At 46.4% G+C, this 22,816-nt stretch overlaps 1 protein-coding gene across 1 annotated transcript in view; it reads left to right on the top strand.

Moving 5' to 3' along the window:
- SPTLC2 (serine palmitoyltransferase long chain base subunit 2) overlaps positions 1–22,816 on the top strand; it is a 75,521-nt gene that overhangs the window by 39,267 nt on the left and 13,438 nt on the right. The window contains exons 5-9 of the mRNA XM_082242496.1: positions 3,493–3,617; positions 3,699–3,792; positions 3,996–4,101; positions 4,218–4,437; positions 8,022–8,148. Of these exons, the coding sequence (XP_082098622.1) occupies positions 3,493–3,617; positions 3,699–3,792; positions 3,996–4,101; positions 4,218–4,437; positions 8,022–8,148 (672 nt within the window). The remainder of the gene's footprint in view (positions 1–3,492; positions 3,618–3,698; positions 3,793–3,995; positions 4,102–4,217; positions 4,438–8,021; positions 8,149–22,816) is intronic.

Raw genomic sequence — 22,816 nt, 5'->3', positions numbered from 1 at the left:
AGCCATAATGCACCCCTCCTTCCATTACTGCCTCCTCAGCAGAGGGTCTCTTGTTCTGACATGCTCTTTTTTAAAACCCATCTCTGTGCAAATATTACCCCCCCCCCCCCCCCATTATCTAAGTTTCCTATTTTAGTCCCTTACTAGGGCTATTTCTGGGTGCAGGGGACCCTTAATCCAGTGCTGCACGTGTACATGCCAGCCAGGCCCTTTGCATTGCCATTGCTTCTTTTCTGGACCCTGAGATCTTTTTTGGGGTACCCGCCACTGGATGTTTGAAAGGAAGCGTCTACAATATCATGCAGGCAGTGATGTGGACACCTGAAGGACTCTGCCTCATTTGAAAAGACCAAGCGGTTTTAGTTTTTGTGTTTTTTTTTTTTTTTTTCCCTTCAATTCCAGTGATAAGTTGGAATATAACTTATGCAAGACATACATGGGTCGAATTCCAAACTATTTTTTTTTAAAAAATCAGAAATGTTGTGCGTTTTGTGATCTGATGGTGCCACCATTTGATTTTGAAATTCGACCAACCAAGCCTTCAACTTCACCTCATTTTGCTACAGAAAATAATTCTCATGGCTGGGAATCTTCTTTTTCTTTCTGGGAATTTTCTTTACTTGTGCACATATGCATTTCTATTTCTGATTTGTATTTCTCACACGATTCTCCCATCATTGATTAGAAAATCATTTGTTTTTCAAAAAATTTCCAACATTCCTGATTGCTCAAATTCAATGTCCTCATGAAAATCGTCTGTTGCTTGTGGCCCACTAATGGTGCGAAATTCAAAAGGAAATTCTTAGATAAGATTATCAAAAGAAAATAGTTTCAGAATTTGACCCATGTATGGCCGGCCTTAGTGATACTAAAGTCTTCTTTTCTTTCTTTAAAAATGACAAACTATAAGTAAAGTGTAACCGCGCTAGTGACTAAAAAACAAAAAAGCTTCCAGTGAGATAGCACAAATAAGAATTATAATAATGCAAGCTGCGCTAAAGAATGATAATAAAGTGAAACGTGAAAATCAAATGCAAAATATCACAAATTGACCAATAAGCATAAACGTACAGTAATAAGTATGCAAATAAATTAAAAATAAATGAAAAATGTCCCAAGTGATATATTAATAAGCTGTCACATAGATGACTGAAGAAAAAATCCCCCAAAAAATCCCAAAAAGTGAATGGTGAAGTATATTGATACTTGAGTATGAATATAGACACGTGATGTGTTGTCCTCCACCGCCTGTGCACCAATCCACCACCACATGCAAGTCTGCTTACCAAACAGCCACTAGGGAGGTCAAGATAAGCCGGTGTTGACAAGGCTCTGCAGGACTTCCGACAAGATGGAATTCTCAGGAGAGCACCCACTGACAAGGGGGAGGGCAGTAAGATCCAACAATAAGTCAACAATCGTCCCACACTCACAAATCCAGGGGTCTCCAAACAGCCACCATATGAAAAAATAGGGGCTCCATAGTGTAAAACAATTGCGGTATTTATTAAGAAAATAAAAGTAATCCACTTACACAATGCAGATCAATATATGCTAAAAAGAATAAGCCAGCCAGCTTAATGCTCTGCCCGTCCTTCCGGTTAACGCTGGTGATGTCTGCACGCCATGACCGCGTTTCGTCACATATGATGTCTGCCTGGGGTGTTATACTTCCTGCTCTGTGCAGTTGGTTTTGCACAGGGCAGCCTGGATCCTTCTCTTCTCGGTTCCCTCTCTGGCGCTCCTGGCCCCCACAGGAAGCAGCTTGCTATAGGGACACCCGAGCCAAGTCACAGCTCTGTGTCCTTTCAGACATGGAGCCATGGTTTGCCCCCCCCCCCCCGATTGGCAAACAGACTTTGGCAGGTGCCAATGGCACCACTGCTGTCTCAGGAGGGCCGAGGCACTCCTGCACATCGCTGCATAGAGGAGGGCTCAGGTAAGTATTAGCGGGGCTGAGGGGGGGCTGCTACACACACTTTTTTTTTGATCTTCATACAATGAATGCATTAATATAAACCTTCTGCCTTTTACAATTCTTTTTAGGGGTAGGTATTTGCCCAGAGATCAGCTTTGAGACAACCTGTGAGAAGAAAAAAAAAATTGTTTTACGTGAGAATCTTTAGATGGAAGCTGCTATTTTCAAGGGATTTGTGTTGCTAGGTACAGCGCAGTGGTGTCACTTGTAGTTGAAGCTAGACAAGCTCTGCCTTGCAGGTGACGGGATACCATTACATTTGTGTATTTGTCTCCCTCTGTAGGGCAGAATAGATATTACACAATTTTGTTTACGATGAGCGGAATCTGTTTTACAGATCATTTCTTCCTAGAGAAGGAAGTTTTATTGGAATTCTTCGTTGATGAATTTATTTACCTAACTGTCCATAGTCATCACTTTTTTTTCTTTTCTTTTTTTTTTTTTTTTTATGTATGGTTTATGTTAGTTTTGTTCTGTACTGCTGTGTGCTACCCAACAATGTCCTTTCTTGTTAATCTAAACTTGAATAAATAGATTGACACAGAAAGATGCATAAAGTGCTAATATATATATATATGTGTTATCTATATAAGAAACTATGCAGGTGCATATATTTACACATAGTGAAGCCCGTTTTAAACCTTCCCTTTTTTTATTAAGTTATAGAATTTAAACAGGCCAATCTCAATGTTTGTCTTTTCACTTTTGCAGTGTGTAGATATTTGAATTTGCATAGCTTCTTATATAGATAACTTCTATATGTTTTTGCGCTTTGTGTCTTTATTTAAGTTGATGTTTTGGCACTGCTTTCTATTTTTTATCTTCTTATTTATAGCTTTTATCACAGTTGGATAATTGGCTGCTTGCTTTACATTATCTTCTGACCCAGCATATGGACTTTTTGACATTTTGTTTTTTGTATTCATTTGTGTTAATGTGTGATTTGTGGAATGTTTGAGGCCAAATTGGGTAATGTATGGAACCAAATCTGTTCTATTTCTGTTCTATTTCTATTTATCAATAGGCCTGATTTCTTTTATACAACGTTTAGATAGTAGCACATGAAGAGCCGTATGCTTCTGCCAAATGTGAGATGAGAGTTGTGTGCTGGCTGCCTTTACCCTGGGACTGGTCTGACCCCGGTACAGGCCCTTTTCTGTATCTGACCCTGTAGTTTGGTCAGGCTTTGCTCTCCTAGGGATGGTCTTGCTATGTAGTTCCATTCCTCTTGATTGGCTCTCCCAGGGTTCTGCTCCCTGGGGACTTGTCCTCTCTGGGGGTTGGTCTGCTCCCCCTGGGGTTTGCCCTCTCGGGGGGGGTTGGTCTGCTCCCCTGGGGTTTGCCCTCTCGGGGGGGGGGGGGGGGGTTGGTCTGCTCCGCCTTGGGGTTGGTCTGCTCCCCCGGGTGTTTGCCCTCTCTGGTTGGCCCAGACCTAGTATCGGCACTAACTCACTGTTTTCGGTGGTGACTCCATGTGGTATTTTCTGACGCCTATCCCTAATATGTCTCTGCAGGTAATCTCGATAAACACGAGGAGCTGGAACGCCTGGTTGCTCGCTTTCTTGGAGTGGAGGCTGCCTTGGCATACGGAATGGGTTTTGCTACAAATTCCATGAATATCCCAGCACTGGTTGGAAAGGTGGGTATCGGAGGTCTCTCCAACACTTTAGGTTCTTTGCTAATTTTATAGTCCTCTTACCCTTTGTCATAATTTTTGCAGGGTTGTCTGATACTAAGTGATGAGCTGAACCACGCCTCATTGGTCTTGGGGGCCCGCCTTTCCGGGGCAACAATACGCATCTTCAAGCATAATAGTAAGTGCAGCAAACCTTAATCTGACACTGATATTTTCTTCGTATCCTTCTAGAGATAACTGCTTTTATTTGGCCTTAACTGATATTTCTGTGGGTTCCAAACCACACACCCAAGTGCAGTGATGAGAGGGAAATTTTAGATCTTAGAACAGGAAGGTCCCTCTGTGCTTGCAAATAAGACCTTGTTTTCTTTTTTTCTCCAGACATGCAAAGCCTGGAGAAGCTGCTGAAAGATGCCATTGTACAGGGCCAGCCTCGCACACATAGACCCTGGAAGAAGATCCTCATTGTGGTGGAAGGGATTTACAGGTGAGGGGACAATAATTGATTGGACAGCTGATGCTGTGATGGTTTGAGAGGGCTGAATGTTGGGCATTTCTTACTGGGTTATTAATGTGAGTTGAACCTTCTCTTCCCATTTCTAGCATGGAGGGCTCCATTGTCCGCTTACCTGAAGTTGTTGCCCTGAAAAAGAAGTACAAAGCCTACTTATACCTGGACGAGGCTCACAGCATTGGTGCGCTGGGACCAAATGGCAGAGGGGTGGTGGACTATTTTGGCTTGGACCCCAAAGATGTGGACATCATGATGGGGACATTTACCAAGAGCTTTGGTGGTGCTGGAGGCTACATTGGTGGCAGTAAGGTGAGTGTACCACATCTTCTCATAGCCACTCTGTATGGCCCGTCTTCTTCCAGGCAGAACATCTCACTGGTTTCATAGTGTAAGCCCCGGAAGATTTTACCCCCATTCTGACCAGGGTTTTTTTTGCGATTCGGCACTGCGTGACTTTAATGGACAATTGCGCGGTCGTGCGACGCTGTACCTAAACGAATTTAACGTCCTTTTTTTCCCACAAACAGAGCTTTCTTTTAGTGGTATTTGATCACCTGCGATTTTTTTGATCATGCGCTATAAACAAAAAAAAAAGCGTAAATTTTGCAAAAATAATATTTTTCACATTTTTTTTATGAAATTCCCCCCCAAAAAATGTAAAAATCAAAATTTTTTAACATTTTCGGCCAATTTGTTTTATGCTACATATGTTTGGTAAAAAAAATTCACAAAAAGCGTATTTTGATTGGTTTGCGCAAAAGTTATCGCGTTTACTAACAAAGGGAAAGATTTTTTTTTTTTTTTTTTTTTAACGCGTAATGGCGGCGATCTGCGATTTTCTTTTTTTTCCGGTATTGCGGTGGACAGATTGGACCCTTGACTGACATTTTTGACACTTTTGGGGTTACCAGTGACATTTCTACAGTAATCAGTGCTATACATATGCACTGTTACTGTAAAATTACACTAGCAGTGAAGGGGTTAACTTTTTTGGAGCAGGAGGGGTTATGTGTTTCCCTAGGGGCGTGATTCTAGCTGTGATTGGCTGTGGATTGAGGTGTAGGAACAGTGATCAACGGTCCTACATATTAGAACCATATGATCACTGTTTCTACACAGGGGAGAATGACAGACGGCTTGTTTACATCAGCCTCCTGCCTTTCTCCCTCTGCACCGGCGATCGCCGAGTGACCGGCGGACATCGGGTCCGCCGGTCACACGCGTGGGGGGTCAGTGACCGCACCTCCGGGGGTGCGCGCTCGCTCCCTAGACCAGTGGTCCTCAACCCTGGTCCTCGGGGCCCACTGACAGGCCAGGTTTGCAAGATAACTGAAATGCACCCCAGGTGATATAATTTGCTACTTAGTGATTGCAGTATTCTAGTCTGCATCTCCCTAAGGTAATACTTAAAATCTGGCCTGTTAGTGGGCCCTGAGGACCGGAGTTGAGGACCACTGCCCTAGACCCTCACAGGCTAGCGACGTAGTACTATGTCGCTCTGCCTGTGAGGGGCTGACCGCCGCAGTAAATAGTCGTGCGGCGGTCGGCAAGCAGTTGATTGCATTTGGTGTTGCCTGGTAGAAAAAGCTTTTGTCATTAAATGTTTTCATGGAACATCACATCCCACAGGACTGTTTGACCTGACAGTAAATGCAAAATGTTAGGTTTTTCAGTTTCACTTCATGCAGAACATTTAGACTCTGGATAAGCATGGAATTATACAATTACATTACAATATGTAGGGGGAGTTTTCCTGGTCAGTCTTGTGATGCCCTCCTCACCCCTGCCGGACAACGTAGCCAGAACCTCAGCACTGCGGCATCAGTACTGCTTGGTCATTACATTTCCACCCAGCTGACTGGAAAATAAAGGAGCAGCAGACTGAAGAAATGATCCTTCTACACTCTCTGCTCTCCCCTCCTGTCAACACTTGTGCCCTGCAGTAAAACCTGATTGGCTCCTAGTGTTGCTCCACCTCTGAGTGCTGCTATATAGTGATCTTTAAAAGTGTTCTAAGGGCTGAATGTTTTTTACCTTATTGCAGTGGTCTCCGAACTGCGCCCCTATGCTTGATTTTATCCAGCCCTTGAGGCATAATCTCCCCGTCCCCCCGTCGGTAACAATGGGGCAAAGCTCCTGCCACCGATAATGGGGCACTATTCCTTCCAATGACACCAATGATGAACTATTCCTCCCATTTATACCAATGATGGGCCACTATTCCCCCCCCCCCCCAACGAACACCAATGATGGGCCACTATTTAATACACTCTGTGTCCAAAATTTTGTGTACCCCGGACTATCACATTTATATGAGCTGCAGCAACCTCCACTTCTCTGGGAAGGCTTTCCACAAGATTTTGGAGTGTCTGAGGTAATTTGTACCAATTTGTGAGGTAAGTAACTGATGTTGGATGAGAAGACCTGGGTCACAGTCGGCATTCCAATTCATCCCAAAGGTAGGGTTTAGGTCAGACACTTTAATTCCTCAACACCAAACTGACCAAACCATGTTTTGATTGTTCTGACTCTGTTCACAGGGGCACAATGATGCTGGAACAGAAAAGTGCCTTCCCCAAACTGTTGGAAGAGCACTATTGTCTAAGATGTCTGTATGCTCTAGTATTGACAATGCCCTTACCTAGAACAGAGTTGGTAATTTCGAAGGGTTGCCTGTAAACCAGGGGTTGGCAGTCTTTCGACCGCGATCTACCCATTGAACAGACGGGTACACTGCTAACCTTCTTTGCCAACCAGATCCTGGACTCTAGGAGCGGCATTTACTGGTACTGATCCCCTTTCCTCCTGCAGCTGCTGAAAGCCGTCTCTCCTCCTCTCCCTTCCGCTGGCATTCATCGGCTGTAGGCGGAAAATTGATTGGTACCAGTAAATGCAACCCCTCCTTTCCCTGTTCCTCCTCCTTTCAGCTGCCCAGTGCCCCTTGTGTTCCCAATGTCCCCTCCCCCTGCAATGCTGCCAGCTTCCCTCTCCTCCTCTCCCACCGGCTGCTGCCAGGAGGGATGTTTCATGGTTTAGAGCGGTGGAAGGGGCCGGTAAATATGTAATTTACCGGCTCCTTCCTTATTAATGGTTACCGATCACTCACTGTGTTCATTCATAACTGATACATAGTAAACTGTGTTTACTATGCTTCAGTTTGTGAATGAACAGGAAGCCACTTAACACAGAGCACTTCCCATTCATTCACTGTTCAGTGCAGCTGAGGCTGCAGAGAAAGCGACTGGGTAATCCGTCTTCAGTCCCTTTCTCGGTCTCAAAAATTAGACATCAGGGGTCTGCTAAAAAAATAAATAAATGTAAAAAAAATAATTGTAAAAATAAACCGCTAAGGGCCGTCCTCTGCCTCTGCTAAGGGCCGTCCTCTGCCTCTGCTAAGGGCCGTCCTCTGCCTCTGCTAAGGGCCGTCCTCTGCCTCTGCTAAGGGCCGTCCTCTGCCTCTGCTAAGGGCCGTCCTCTGCCTCTGCTAAGGGCCGTCCTCTGCCTCTGCTAAGGGCCGTCCTCCCTTGGGGTGTGTGTGTTTTTTTTTTTTTATTTTTTTTTTACAGTGCGATTTTTCTGTGGAGTTAGTTTTTTTCCATACTATTTAATTAGGCCTTGCTAGTTCATTTCTTTACAAAGAAAAGAAAAAAAGATGCCGAACCCTGGTGATCTTTGATCTTTCAATGTTGATCAGGTAGATCTCCGCCTCTCACAGGTTTGCCTACCCCTGCAATAAACCATATACTGAATTTTGTCTGGAGTTCAGCTTTGTTCTAGAATAGCTTACAACTATGGAAGTATATTTGGGTTCCTGATAGTGATCATCACTTCTATATTTGGCAGTTGATCAGTGTGGATTCTTATACCTCCATGTCTGTTTGTCTCCTCGCCAGGTCCTCATAGAATATCTACGAAAACACTCGCACAGCACTGCATACGCTACCTCCATGTCTCCGCCTGTGGCAGAGCAGATCATTACCGCTATGAAGTGTATCATGGGAGAAGATGGCACCAGTCTGGGTGAGTATTCCAGAATAATTTCAGTAGTGGGAGAAGTTTACCTGAAGTTGCCATATATGTGCTGTTTGCCATTCAACACATGGCTACCAAAAAAGGCTGCTTAAAGTGGAATTGAACCCCAGCAAAACAATGTAATGTAATGCAGCAATGTAAAGGAAAAATCGCTATACTTGCCTATTTTGCAGCCGATTCAGGCCTGTCCCAGGTTCAGCTGTCAGTGATCGCTTCAGTGTGGAGGTGGGTGCAGGAGAGGCAGCCGACAAGGAAAGCCCCATAGTAAGTCTATGGGTGACGTCACTTCCCAGGCATTTCACAGCCGTTGTTGGTCCTCTCCTGCACACAACTTCCATCGCTTGAGACCGGATCAGCTGCAGAATAGGCAAGTACAGCAATTTTTGCGTTTACAGGGTTAGATAGTAGGGATAGACCGATTAACGGGGGCCGATATGCACTTTCCCCGATATATATCGGTATCGGCCCCTGGAACTGGCCGATATTGCCGATATTTTTGTGGCCTCATTCTTCCTTCTTAGGCCACCTCCCTCGCCTTGGACAGCGTCGTCTGGAGTCAGGACTAGTCTCATGGGAGTGTATCACAGCCATACACCCACCCACAGCAGCCCGGTGCCAGCCACCCTCATCCGCCGGCCCTGTACCAGCGAGCCACCCTCATCCGCCGGCCCTGTACCAGCGAGCCACCCTCATCCGCCGGCCCTGTACCAGCGAGCCACCCTCATCCGCCGGCCCTGTACCAGCGAGCCACCCTCATCCGCCGGCCCTGTACCAGCGAGCCACCCTCATCCGCCGGCCCTGTACCAGCGAGCCACCCTCATCCGCCGGCCCTGTACCAGCGAGCCACCCTCATCCGCCGGCCCTGTACCAGCCAGCCACCCTCATCCGCCGGCCCTGTACCAGCCAGCCACCCTCATCCGCCGGCCCTGTACCAGCCAGCCACCCTCATCCGCCGGCCCTGTACCAGCCAGCCACCCGCATCCGCCGGCCCTGTACCAGCCGGCCCTGTACCAGCCAGCCACCCGCATCCGCCGGCCCTGTACCAGCCAGCCACCCGCATCCGCCGGCCCTGTACCAGCCAGCCACCCGCATCCGCCGGCCCTGTACCAGCCAGCCACCCGCATCCGCCGGCCCTGTACCAGCCAGCCACCCGCATCCGCCGGCCCTGTACCAGCCAGCCACCCGCATCCGCCGGCCCTGTACCAGCCAGCCACCCGCATCCGCCGGCCCTGTACCAGCCAGCCACCCGCATCCGCCGGCCCTGTACCAGCCAGCCACCCTCATCCACAGACCCTGTACCAGCCAGCCACCCACATCCACAGGGTGCCAGCAAGCCAGCCATCAAGCATTAAACAAAAATTAACATGTTCAGTACCAGATTTGTCAAAAATTTTCTTTATTTTTCAAAACTTTAAATGTACAAAATATCGACCCAAATTGGCCGATACGTTGTGACCAAAATATCTATCGGTCTATCCCTATTAGATAGATTAGGGTTAGAATGTGGCAGAGAGCAGGTTTAGCGTAATTTTTTTTCCCCCGACTTACACTTTATTGACAATTCGAATTTTGTGTTGGGTGATTTGAGCCATTTTTGCTTTAAATTTGTGCTTTTGAAAATGGAATTTTCATTTCTGTTGTAGGTTTAGACCTCAGAATCCGATTGTAGGGGGACAGTGTGGGCACTGAGCCCCAGTGTAGTTGTGCAGACTGGTCACTAGGGGGAGATGTGCAGTTAATAATTGAAGGCTGCATAGCACTGTATACATCAGCCAGTGAGTAGCATGAATATGTATGTATGTAACGTGTCAGATATCACCCTACATTGCACGTTACAACAATCTGTGTCTTTGTTCCATTCTGCTGACTCCAGCATTCATCCGCCCTCTGTCTGCCTGTCCGTGCGTTTATACAGCGGGCGCCGGGGTGGCACAGAACGCTGCATGCAGCCTGTCTGCTATGTAAATGTGCAGATAATGTCTAATGAGAGTTGTGAAGAATGTATGGAAAGGACTGACCTACAGTATCTCACAAAAGTGAGTACACCCCTCACATTTTTGTCAGTATTTTATTCTATCTTTTCATGTGACAACACTGAAGAAATGACACTTTACATTGTAGCAAAGTAGTGAGTGTACAGCTTGTATAACAGTGTAAATTAGCTGTCCTCTCAACATAACTCAACACACAGCCAAGTTTTGTATTTAACCATACAAAAATAGAAAAAAGTAACAGACACAGTCATGCAAGACTCCAATAGCGATCAGTCCTTAATGCATTATAAAAGTACTTGGATACCAAATAGAGCTAACAGAACTACAACGCAAGTTACTTGCTAGGCGATGATCCTCTGGGTGATACTAAGATTGAAAAAGACTTGGGGGTACTGGTGGACAACAGGCTTAGCAGTGGCATGCAATGCCAAGCAGCTGCAAGCAAAGCCAACAGAATACTGGCATGTATAAAAAGGGGATTCACTCCAGAAATAGAGATTATTCTCCCACTTTATAAGACTCTCTGGTCCGGCCACATCTTAAATATGACGTCCAGTTCTGGGCACCGGTCCTCAGGAAGGATGTGCTGGAACTGGAGAGAGTCCAGAGAAGGGCAACAAAGATAATTAGGGGAATGGAGGACATCAGCTATGAGGAAAGACTGCAAGAATTGAACCTATTCTCTCTGAAGAGACGTTTGAGAGGGGATACGATATCAATGTACAAATACTGAACTGGTGACCCTAGCATAAGGAACACATTTTTCAGAGCAAGGGAATACAATAAGACACGAGGCCACTCACTAAAACTAGAAAAACGGTTTAACCTTAAAATACGTAAAAGGGTTCTTTACTGTCAGAGCGGTAAGGATGTGGAATTCTCTTCCACAAGCAGTGGTATCAGCAGGGAGCATCGATAGTTTAAAAAAACTATTAGATGGGCACCTTAAAGACCACAACATACAGGGGTATACAAAGTACGGTTAGCAGTAAACACACACACATTATGGGTTGATGAACTTGATGGACTGATGTCTTATTTTTTTTTTTTTTTTTCAACCTCACCAACTACGTAACAAGGCTCAGATATCAGAAAATGCAAATATTGCATGAGAATCAAGCAATCTAGTTGCGATGAAACAGTACAGTAGGTTCCTAAGGAAGCTTTTCCCACAACTAAAAACCCAAAAAAGTAAATCAAATGTCTACTGGATTAAAAAAAAAAAAAGCAATGGAAAGAGCAGAGAGAAGAAAAATAGAAAAAGTAAAAAGACCGGACTCATCACTTCTGGACCTAGAGAGAATCAAGATGCACATGAACTTTAATGGCATCCCAGTCTAAGGCTTCTTTCACACGGTCCGCCTCCGCAGGCGGATCCGTGTTGCTCAGCGGGGATCGATCCGCGATCCCCGCTGAGCCGGGCGGATGACAGCTCCGTCTCCGCTTGCAGAGCGGAGAGGGAGGTGTCTCAGCACCCGCTGCCCTCTATGGGGGATCGGAGGAGAGCGGACCGCTTGTCCGCTCTCATCAGATCCGCTCCGCTCCGATTACTGAACGGATGGAAAAATAGGGTTTCCATCCGTCCAGATTTCAGCACAGGATTGGATGCGGGTGTCAGCGGAGGTGACCTCTGCTGACACCCGCTGCCCCATAGAGCTGCATGGAGGATCCGATCAGATCCGCCTAAAAAACTGACAGGCGGATCTGATCGGTTCGCCCGTGTGAAAGAGCCCTTAGTCCGTAGGGTTCAATATTGAGTCGACCCACCCTTTGCAGCTATAACAGCTTCAACTCTTCTGGGAAGGCTGTCCACAAGGTTTAGGAGTGTGTCTATGGGAATGTTTGTCCATATTTCCAGAAACGCATTTGTGAGGTCCGCTGCCGATGTTGAACGTGAAGGCCTGGCTCACAGTCTCCGCTCTAATTTATCCTAAAGGTGTTGTATTGAGTTGCGGTCAGGACACTGTGCAGGCCAGTCAAGTTCCTCCACCCCAAACTCACTCATCCATGTCTTTATGGACCATGCTTTGTGCATTGGTCCAAATCATTTGGTGGCGGGGGGATTATGGTGTGGGGTTGTATTTCAGGGGTTGGGCTTGGCCCCTTAGTTCCAGTGAAGGGAACTCCTAAGGCGTCAGCATACCAAGACATTTTGGACAATTTCATGCTCCCAACTTTGTGGGAACAGTTTGGGGATGGCCCCTTCCTGTTCAACATGACTGCGCACCAGTGCACAAACAAGGTCCATAAAGACCTGGATAAGCGAGTTTGGGGTGGAGGATCTTGACTGGCCTACAGAAAGTCCTGACCTCAACTCAATAGAAAATCATTTGGTGGCGGGGGGATTATGGTGTGGGGTTGTATTTCAGGGGTTGGGCTTGGCCCCTTAGTTCCAGTGAAGGGAACTCCTAAGGCGTCAGCATACCAAGACATTTTGGACAATTTCATGCTCCCAACTTTGTGGGAACAGTTTGGGGATGGCCCCTTCCTGTTCAACATGACTGCGCACCAGTGCACAAACAAGGTCCATAAAGACCTGGATAAGCGAGTTTGGGGTGGAGGATCTTGACTGGCCTACAGAAAGTCCTGACCTCAACTCAATAGAACACCTTGGGGATGAATTGGAGCGGAGACTGTGAGCCAGGCCTTCTCATCCAACGTCCGCACATGACCTCACAAATGCGCTTCTGGAAGAATGGTGAAACCTTTCCCCCTAGACACACTCATAAGCCTTGTGGACAGCCTTCCCGGAAGAGTTGAAGCTGTTATAGCTGTGAAGGGTGGGCCAACTCAATATTGAACCTTGCAGACTAAGAGTGGGATGCCATTAAAGTTTATGCCCGTGTAAAGGCAGACATTCAGTACTTTTGTAATCTAGTGTATATGGACACCGCCAGCTGGTGACAGTGCGGTTGATTATCTCCCTTAACCACTTCCTGCGGTGAAATATTTGCTGCTTTCACCCCATCCCAGGGTGAACACAAACACTCCGATTTTCTTAGAGAAAACATCAGACCACCTATGCTTATAGGCAGTATGTGTATGGCATGACACGGCACTGATTGTCCTGCCCAGTGGTCGTCCACTAGGATATAATTCAGGCAGGTTGGAAGTGGTGATGGCTGGCCGGAAGTGTCACTGGGGGTGTATGCTGGCAACTACCATGTCAGGGCCTATCCTATCCAGTAATGGTCTGCCACCTGGGGATACATCATCCAAAGCAGCTATTTGAGCAGAGGGATCTGCAGCTCTTATTGCTCTCTTAGCCAAACGCATGCAACCTACACCTCACTACAGGGGACATGTCACACCGCTCAGAATTAGAGGACCTGTACTGTGGAAGCAGAGGACAAATGATTAGTCTCCGGTCTTACCTGTGCTCCCTGTAGCTGATCCTCTGCCTATTACTGAATTGCAATGCATTGTCTTGTGTAGAACTGGCCATCTTGATGAAGGCAGGGCTATATTATTTTTTTTTCTCAAGTCAGAGCTGCCAACTTTTTAACTGGTGATCTGATGGGTGGGGTATTAAAGAGGAAGTCAACCCTCAGCGACAGGACGGCCGACCTGTTTGGCTGTCCTGGTTCGTGTCCTCCGGCCATCTGACTGGCCGGAGGCACGATTACATCGGAGCCGCCGTACATGGCACAGGGCTCTGAAGGAACGGCATGGGTGGCTGTTCCTTCAGAACGCATGCGACGATGACGTCATCGGCTGCATTAAAAGTATCTCCTTAAACGGTGCAAGTTTAGGAGATATTTACAGTACCTATAGGTAGGCCTTATCAAAGAGGAAGTAAACCCTCCTCTGCAAGTTGTACCTATAGGTGATCCTATGATAAGTCTTACCTATAGGTACTGTAAATATCTCCTAAACATGTACCGTTTAGGAGATATTTACCTTACATGCAGCCAGTGATGTCACTGTCACATGCGCTCTGAAGGAACGGCCGCTGGTGCCGTTCCTTCAGAGTCCCATGCTGTGACCATCGACTCCCTTGCGCGGGAGTGACGTCACCGTGGCTCCTGCCAATCAGATGGCCGGATGCCGCGATCCCCAAAGACGGGCGACTGAACATGTCGCCCCGTCATATAGGTGAGTGAGCGGCACGGCGGGGGCTCATTGTAAGGTAAGTATTTCATAATGAGCTTGTATGCGATGCATATTCGCTCATTATGTGTTTGTCTTTCAGGTTGTAAAAAAAAAAAGTTAAACGAGTTAACAACCTCTTTAAAGGCTTACCTATAGGTACAAGTTCCAATAGAGGGTTTACAACCACTTTAATGGGAGTTGTGGCACCACAGATTGCCAGAATGGCTAAAACAGAAGCAGGAGGAACCTTGAACTGCAGGTTCCCAGGTACGGTTTCCTCTCCAGCAAGGAAAAGGGTGAGCAGCACAGTAGTGACGTCACCAAATCTGTTGAGACTAGCAGTCAGAGGCAGCAGTGCCTAAGATGATCTCTCACTGCAGAAATACAGCTATGAGGCTACAGCAGCCTTTCTCAACCAGTGTGCCACCAGGGGTCCTCAGGTGTGCCGTGGGATAATGGGAGAGAAGGGTTGTCAGATGAGCCAGATCTCCCGATTCCCTGTTGAACTGCACATCAGCACTGTGAGGGAACTCTGTCAGCCTCAGCAAAGGGAAAGTAAAGGGGGGAGCTTGCTGTGCTCTCTGCTTCCCCTTACAGTGCAATACCTGGATGAATGAGGAAAGGTACTGTGCTAAAATGTTTTAAGAGGGCTTTTTACGTGTGTGTGTGTACATGTCTATTTTGAGTATGTGTGTGTGTGTGTGTGTGTGTGTGTACATGTGTCTGTATGTGTTTTACCTCCCCTCCAACCTGACATGTGAATAAGCTCTTGGTTCGCATCTGTGTGACTGTGCAGGGCAGCCCATTAATTTCAATCGGCTTCCATACCCGCAAAAATGCAGGGAAAGAAGTTCATGACCCCTTCTTTTTTTTTTTTTTTTTTTTTTGTTTTGTTTTAAATTGCGCTGCACCAAAAGCACCCCACATTTGCCAATGTGTGGGCTACCATTAAGAATTAATGGCACCCCAAATGAGCATTTTTGTGTCAGGAACGAGCGCAATTTTGTGCGTGTTCCGTGACATACAGTAACATGAACCAAGCCTTGAATAGAGGTGCCTCAAGCCTAAGGGTCCTTTCACACCTGTCTGTTCCGCCGACGGACTCTGTTCTTATCAGCGGGGGATCGATCCGCCAATCCCCCCCCACTGAGCAGGCGGGTGACAGCTCCATCTCTGCTCTGTGTGCGGAGACGGAGCTGTCAGATCCCTGCTGTCCTCCATGGGGGAATCGGATGAGAATGGACCGCCTGTCCATTCTCATCCGATCCGCCAGACGGATGGAAAATAGGGTTTCCATCTGTCCGGATTTGATGGACGGGAACGGATGGCAGCGGGTGTCGGCAGAGATGTCTCCACTGACATCCGCTGCCCCATAGGGCATAGAACATCTGATCAGGTCCTCCGGAAAAACTGACAGGCGGATCTGTTCAGGCCGTATGTATGAAAGGGGCCTAAAACATACTTTTCATGGGTGCCCCGACTGGGAAAACGTTGAGAAATACTGGGCTGCAGGACCGGAGCGCAAAGGTACAGGAAGCACACTGTTTTTTTTTTTTTTGTTTTTTTTTTTTTTTGTTTTTTTGGGAGTTATCAAGGCAAAATCTAGACAATGTAGATTGCTGTTTAAACTTTATCTATTTAAATTGTGGATCCTCACATTGTGAGTGTATTTTCATTGTTGTACATGCAGAGATTCATTCACGTACTGGTAAGTATTGAGCACTAGGTGGTGCTGGTGTGACAGCTGCCATTTAATAGTAGGCACTCTATGCAGACTGTCTGGCGTCCGTACTCTCATCATCCTTTCCTGGCTCACTTATGGCACTGTCAGCACTGGGAATTTCCACGAAAGAATGGATTTTACCCATAGCAGCCGGAACACATTTAACTAAAAGATTAAATCCAGTGGAGGCTTATTGTAGTGTTGGGGGGAGTCTAGTGGACATGGATTTCCACCTCCACCTTGCTCTGCATGCTGAATTTTAATTTGTGATTTATTTTAAAGTGATTTTAGCATAAGCTTTGAGATGTAGAAAAAGATGGGGGACTCCATGTGTGGAGGGAGTTTTTTTTTACCTTTTTGGAGTCCTCAAATCATACAAGAACTTATTTTATGATTCAGGAAGTCCTCTCTCAACTGTTGGGGGAAATGACCCCTGTGGATTTCTATGTACGAAGTCACACACCGGGTATATGATCCTAGGAAGCATCTGTAATGTCAACTACTGTTTGGGGTATAAGCTGTGATGACACCTTTTTATGATTTCGGCCCTTTGTATGACCTCCGACCTCCTGAGATCAGGACGCGGGCCTCTGTCTGACTCCACAAACAAGAGGCTCTACTTACACTTCTAAAGCTGTGGGGTGGAGCGTGTAATCAGCCACTTAACCTGGGACCTTCCCTGCTTCTCTGTCCCATTGTATGTCAGACTTATTTATACAGAACTTCTCCAGAGCAAACACACTTTATTTCAAAGCCACGGGGAGCCTCAAGAGGACTTGTCACAATAGCAGAGACTTAAAGTGGAACTTCACTCTCTCAATCAGCATTGACTATTTCTAATCAATATGCTGCTAGCATTAGTAAATATATAGGAAAGGAAAGTAGATCATATTTACTTGTTTTTACTTTTTTACTTCCGGTTTTCCATGCCTCGGCAAATAATGTCATATATCCCAGGTGTCTTATGGCGCTTTTCCACTGCATGGAACCGAACGGTTCGGCTCGCTTTTGTGCTTTTCCACTGCTGGTACCTCATGGTACGGTGTAGGAACGGTTCGGTACGGCGGCGCTTTTCCACTGCTGGTACCGCATGGTACGGTGTAGGAACGGTTCGGTACGGCACAGCGGCGCTTTTCCACTGCATGGAACCGAACGGTACGGCTCTCAAAAACAGTACCACCTTGATTGTGGTTCCAAGAGGTACCATACCCGGTACCATATCCCACAATCCTTTGCATGCAGTCACTACTAGCCACTGATTGGTCAGAGAATCATTGTTATCCCGCCCACTTAACTTTAGTACTACTTTAGTGGAAAAGCAAACCATACCGTAACGTACCGAACCGTTCCAACACCGTACCATGCGGTATCAGCAGTGGAAAAGCAAACCGGGCCGAGTAGAGCCGAGCCGGTACTTGCAGTGGAAAAGTGCCATTAGGGAGGGAAGGTTCTCAGCTCAGCCAATGCCCGAGGCGGATTCCAGGAAGTAAATGATGGCCATGCCAGAAACGCCAGGGGGCGTTTTTCATTTTCAATTATTTTTATTGAGTTTTAAACAAAAAGTAATAAATGCATATTGTACAGAAAACATAAGCTTCCATAGTTCTATGACAATTCAACATGGTAAAAAAAAGACAAGCAGGATATTCATCATTCGCACATAGATATCACATTTGCCAAATGTATGACTGAATGTATCCAGATACCATATGCGCCCGGCAATCGCTATATCACCCTGTCATCAAGGCACTCTGGAATGGCACGGACCCCCCCCCCCCCTTCCGAACCGAGAAAACCAAACCTGGCTAAGGAGGAAGGGGGACACCGCGGTTAAAACTTCGAAGGGGTATGGCGTCCCCCTCCAACCACAACATTTTTTAGAACAATGAGGAGATGAGAAGAAAAAAGGAAGAAACGGTAGGAAAAAAAGAAAGGTACAAGAAAGTAATAGTAAGTCCCGGTTCACACTTATGCGATGCGGGAACCCTGCAAATCTACTGCGGGTTCCCGCATCGTATTCCAAGCGCATGCAGTTCACACTGCCATATGCCACTCGCTGGGGGTGTCAATTCAAAGTTAACGACACCCCCAGATCAGTTCGCATGTCGCAGTGCGATCTGACATTTGGACATGAATCGGATTTGCATAGTGAACCACTATGCGATCAAGTTCTGCTGTGAACCCAAAAAAGGGTCCTGTGCATGTTTGTGCTGAATCGGATGCAAATTCAGCCATACAATCTGTATGGCTGAATTTGCATCGCACAGACATCGCATGTGATTTTCAGAGCAGTGCACTCCGAAACACATGCGATGTCTACCATTGCAGATGTGTGAACCAAGCCTAAAAGGAAAAGGCAGTATCCCAGGAGAAGATGATGCACTCTATAAGACTTTGTTATTGGAACAATCTCAAGTTACAATGGGTCGGACAGGTATTTGATCCAGGGTTCCCATGTCTTGTCAAACTGGGCTCTTTTGTCCAAAAGGGTTGCCGGGAGGCGTTCATTGATCATGATCTATGTTAATTTGTGTTTCACCAGATCAAACGCAATGGTTGGTGATCTCCATGATCTGGCAATTGCCAGTCACCAGGGGGCGTTTTTTCAAAAAAAAATTCTCAGAAAAATAAAGAGACACATGGATGGTTGGGGGAGTTTGTTTTAAATACTAAAATAAATGAAATAGCATTTTTTGTTTGTGGTGTCCAGATGCAGTGCAGTTCCACTTTTAGTTCTGCCCAAATCCCAGAAACAATGCTAATCTCGGGGCATGCACACATTGACATGCTAACCAGGAGATGAGCACAGACAGTGGGAGCTGTGTCTGTTACCAGCTTTTCTGACAGGTTCCCTTTTATCATGCTTAACCGCTTACTACCCGCCCGCCGTCAAATGACGGCGGAGCGGTGCACCTATTATCCTGGGACGCCGTCATATGACGGCGCACCAGAACAGCCTTTCTCGCGCGCCCCCGGGGGCGCACGGAGCGGCGATCGTGACCACAGCGCGATCCTGATCTCGGTAAAGAGTCAATGACATTACTCTCTACCCATGTGATCGGCTGTGTCCAATCACAGCCGGTCACATGTAAATGAGGAAGTGCCGTTATTCGGCACTCCTCGGCTCACACTGTCAGTGTGAGAGGCGAGGAGAGCCGATCAGCGGCTCCTCCTCATTGGGGACACAGAGAAATGTAATTAGGGCATTGATCACCAGTGCCCTGATTACACAAGAGGGAAATAAACTACCATAACTGCCCACCATCAGTGCCCATAGTGCTGCCAGTCAGTGCCTGCTCATCTAGGCACTGATGAGCACTGACTGGCAGCACTATGGGCACTGATGGTGCTGCCAATCAGTGCCACCTATCAGTGCGGCATATTAGTACCTCATAAGTGCCACCTCATCAGTGCCCATAAGTGCCACCTCATCAGTGCCACCTCATCAGCGCACATCAGTGAAGGAGAAAAATGTATTTATTTTCAACATTTACTCACCGAAAATAAGAAACTTTTTTTTTTTTTTCTTTCAAAATTTTCTGACTTTTTCATTTTTTTTGTAAGAAATAAAACACCCAGAGGTGATTACCACCAAAAGAAAGCTCTATTTGTGTGAAATAAAATGATAAAAATGTCATATGGGTACAGTGTAGCATGACCGCGCAATTGTCATTCAAAGTGTGAAAGTGCACTGTAGGCAAGTGGTTAAAGACCGCATTGGATAGTGATCAGTCAAGACCTGAACTAGCTATAGGACATTTGCTCGGTGGGCTGGGGCCGTTGGGCCTCCAGGCTAACGCGGACCGCAGTTGACGCTCAACTCCCGCTATGCCTTTGTCTCCGCTCCGGCAACGATGCCATCCTATCATCAGAGCAGGGGGCAGGAGGAGCTGGAGACTTTGCACAGAGAATGGGTCTCTTTTCATATTAACAAGCGGGTAATCACCCACTAGTTCATTGAATCCAGGTCTGCAGCTCCTGCCCTGTTGATAGGATGACCTTGGCGGTGCTGGAGACCCTGGTGAGGAGACGCAGGCTGAATCTTGCCTCTGCCCTGCTGAAGGTAGGACTGTGCAGGGGAGGCAGAGAAAAAAGGGGGCAGGGGCATGACTGCAAGGGGCACTGTGATGTGGGACTGCACTGTAAAGGGGCACTGTTCTCATTACAGTGCAGTCTCCTTTATATTACAGTGCCGAGGACCGACTCGAATGCCTGGAAGGAAGACAAAGGAGTGCATAAAAAAAAAGTACATGAGCACCATGGCTGCATTTGTTTTTGGAGCGCCTCACTTTGTGTCTAACCTGCAGAGCTTGCACTCTGAGAATGATTACCCAGAATAACAATCGGCGTCATGACCCAACAATATCCTTTGTTCTTGTTCTGATAAGAGCTAGTGAGGATTGTGAACGGTGACTCCAGGTCCTGGCAACTCTCTCTGTGCAGCTGTGTATTCCATAGATAAGGTCGGTTTGTACAGGTGGGGGCCACACTGACACCTGTGCTGTGAGGATAGAGACCTGGTTTCAAGCATACCTCCCCCCCCTCCCCCTTTTCATTCATTAACTCTTTGGGGTTGATTTACTGAAACTGGAGAGTGCAAAATCTGATGCAGCTGTGCAGGGTAGCCTATCAGATTTTAGCTTCAGCTTGTTCAATTAAGCTTGGACAATAAAACCTGGAAGGTGATTGGTTTCTACGCAGAGCTGCATCAGATTTTGCAATCCCCTTCCAGGTTTTATTGTCCAAACTTAATTGAACAAGCTGAAGCTAAAATCTGATTGGCTACCCTGCACTGCTGCACCAGATTTTGCACTCCAGTTTTAGTAAATCAACCCCATGTTTAGTTGTTTTGCACCCCAGCCTGGTGCTGGAGCTGATTATTGAATAGCGGGGTGTACCGCCTGTATCCCCTGTGCTGGGTGTCCCCAGGCTGCTCTGGGATTGGCTGGTTGCAGCCATTGTGGAATGTTTTCTTGGCGTCTTGTCTGGTGGGATGAAGAAGGAATTTCACATTTGTCACTAAAAACGCTCAGATTTACCGCTGTCAATGGCCGTGTAGATTGTGCTCTGATCCGCTCTCTGGCCTGTAAACTGACCTGCCGTGTGACTCTTCAGTCACTGAGAAGTGTGATTTTTACGAGAGCAGCAAATGTTTGTCTTCCACAGGCAGTCCTGTACTCCCCGAGGTGTGAACCTGTAAAAGCTCTGAATTGTCTGCCCCCCCAGGGGGGGGGGTTACACTTCCACAGCCTAAACCTCTCACCTTGTGTCCCATACATGGGGTCATCACACAATGTCAGTCATCCCTCATAGCAACGTTGTAGCACGTTGGCTCCTTCTCTCATTCTGAAGATCTGCAGGAGCCCACGTTCAATAACCTATATTGTCTACACCAGCCATTCTCAACTAGGGTTCTCCAGGGTTGGCCAGGGGTTCCTTGAGCTGTGGTGAACTGTCCTCCCATCTAATGGTGCCTGCATAGTTCCAGGTCTAATGCCACTTGGCAGAGCCAGCGGCGTGACTTCAAGGGGGGTCATTCTGGCCACCCCTCCAAGGGTAGCATTCTTCAGGCTTGGGGTCTTGTAATGCCTTATTTTTTCATTTCTTGTAAAAGAAATCAAAGTGATAGAAAAAAAAAAACGAAAGGGACAATGTAAAAATAAAGGGGGGAAAAAAATATACATTTTTTATACGCCCCCATCACCCTGCGCTCGTTCGCAGAAGCGAACGCATACAGAGGTCGCGCACACATATGTAAACTGTATTCGCACCATGCGTGAGGTTTTGCCGCAAAAAGGTTTTTAGCGCTAAACCTCCTGGGTAGCTCTAATCTGGCAACCTGTAAAAAATTTTAAAGCCTTGCCTATGGATTTTTTTATTTTTTTTATTTTAGTTTGTCACTATTCTATGAGCGTGCGCAATTTGAAAGCATGACATGTTGGGTATCTATTTGCTCGCCATAACCTTTATATTTTAGAAAAAGATTGGGTTATAAAGTGTTTTTTGCATTAAAATTCATTAAAGTGTATTTTTTCACAAAAAATTGCATTTCAAAAATCGCTGAGCAAAATCTGTGTGACAAAAAAAAAAAATTACTACACCCACCATTTTATTTTCTAGGGTCTCTGATTAAATATGTAATGTTTGGGGGTTCTGAGTAATTTTTCTTTTGAAATGTTTGGGGGTTCTGAGTAATTTTTCTTTTGACAAAACGGTGACTTTTACATGTAGGAGAGATGTCAGAATTGGCCTGGGTGGGAAGTAGTGACATTTATTTTTTCTTTGATTTGAGTGCTTGTAAATTCCGAGATGCATTTTTTTTTTTTTTTTTTTTTTTTTTTTACCACTGAGGAAATGTTTTTTTTCATTTAATCAAAGCCGTAGTCGTCCATTAAAAAAAAAAAAAAAAGTGAGTGACCAAGATAGTTCATGCCCAGAAATGAAATAAAACAATGGATTGCAGGAAGTTGTATTCAGTCTTATGAGTATTTTCTTAACTAATAATCTAATGATTTTTGATATGCGACGGGCATTCAAGAAAAAAAAAATGGACAATCATTCGTCTGATTGTTCTCATTGTGTGTACCAGACAGTTGTCCCTGAAACGGGTGTCCCACACCCATAGGAAACTTCCCCTTACCGCTTGGGGAAAGCTGATCTCAATCAAATCCAATGAGGGGGGGGGGGGGCTGAGTCAATGGAATCAGCAGCGGGACTCGTGATTCCCCCCATAGAAAGCAGCTCTCCGTGGGGGCACCCAATGGAGGAGCCAGGAGCGCCATCGAGGCACCCCAGAAAAGGAGGATCTGGGCTGCTCTGTGCAAAACCCTTGCACAGAGCAGGTAAG

This window comes from Pelophylax lessonae, assembly GCF_965119305.1.
Source record: "Pelophylax lessonae genome assembly, chromosome: 13".
In the NCBI taxonomy this organism is placed as follows: domain Eukaryota; kingdom Metazoa; phylum Chordata; class Amphibia; order Anura; family Ranidae; genus Pelophylax; species Pelophylax lessonae.
Note: the sequence above shows the minus strand (reverse complement) of the source record. Positions and strands in the feature narration are given on the sequence as shown.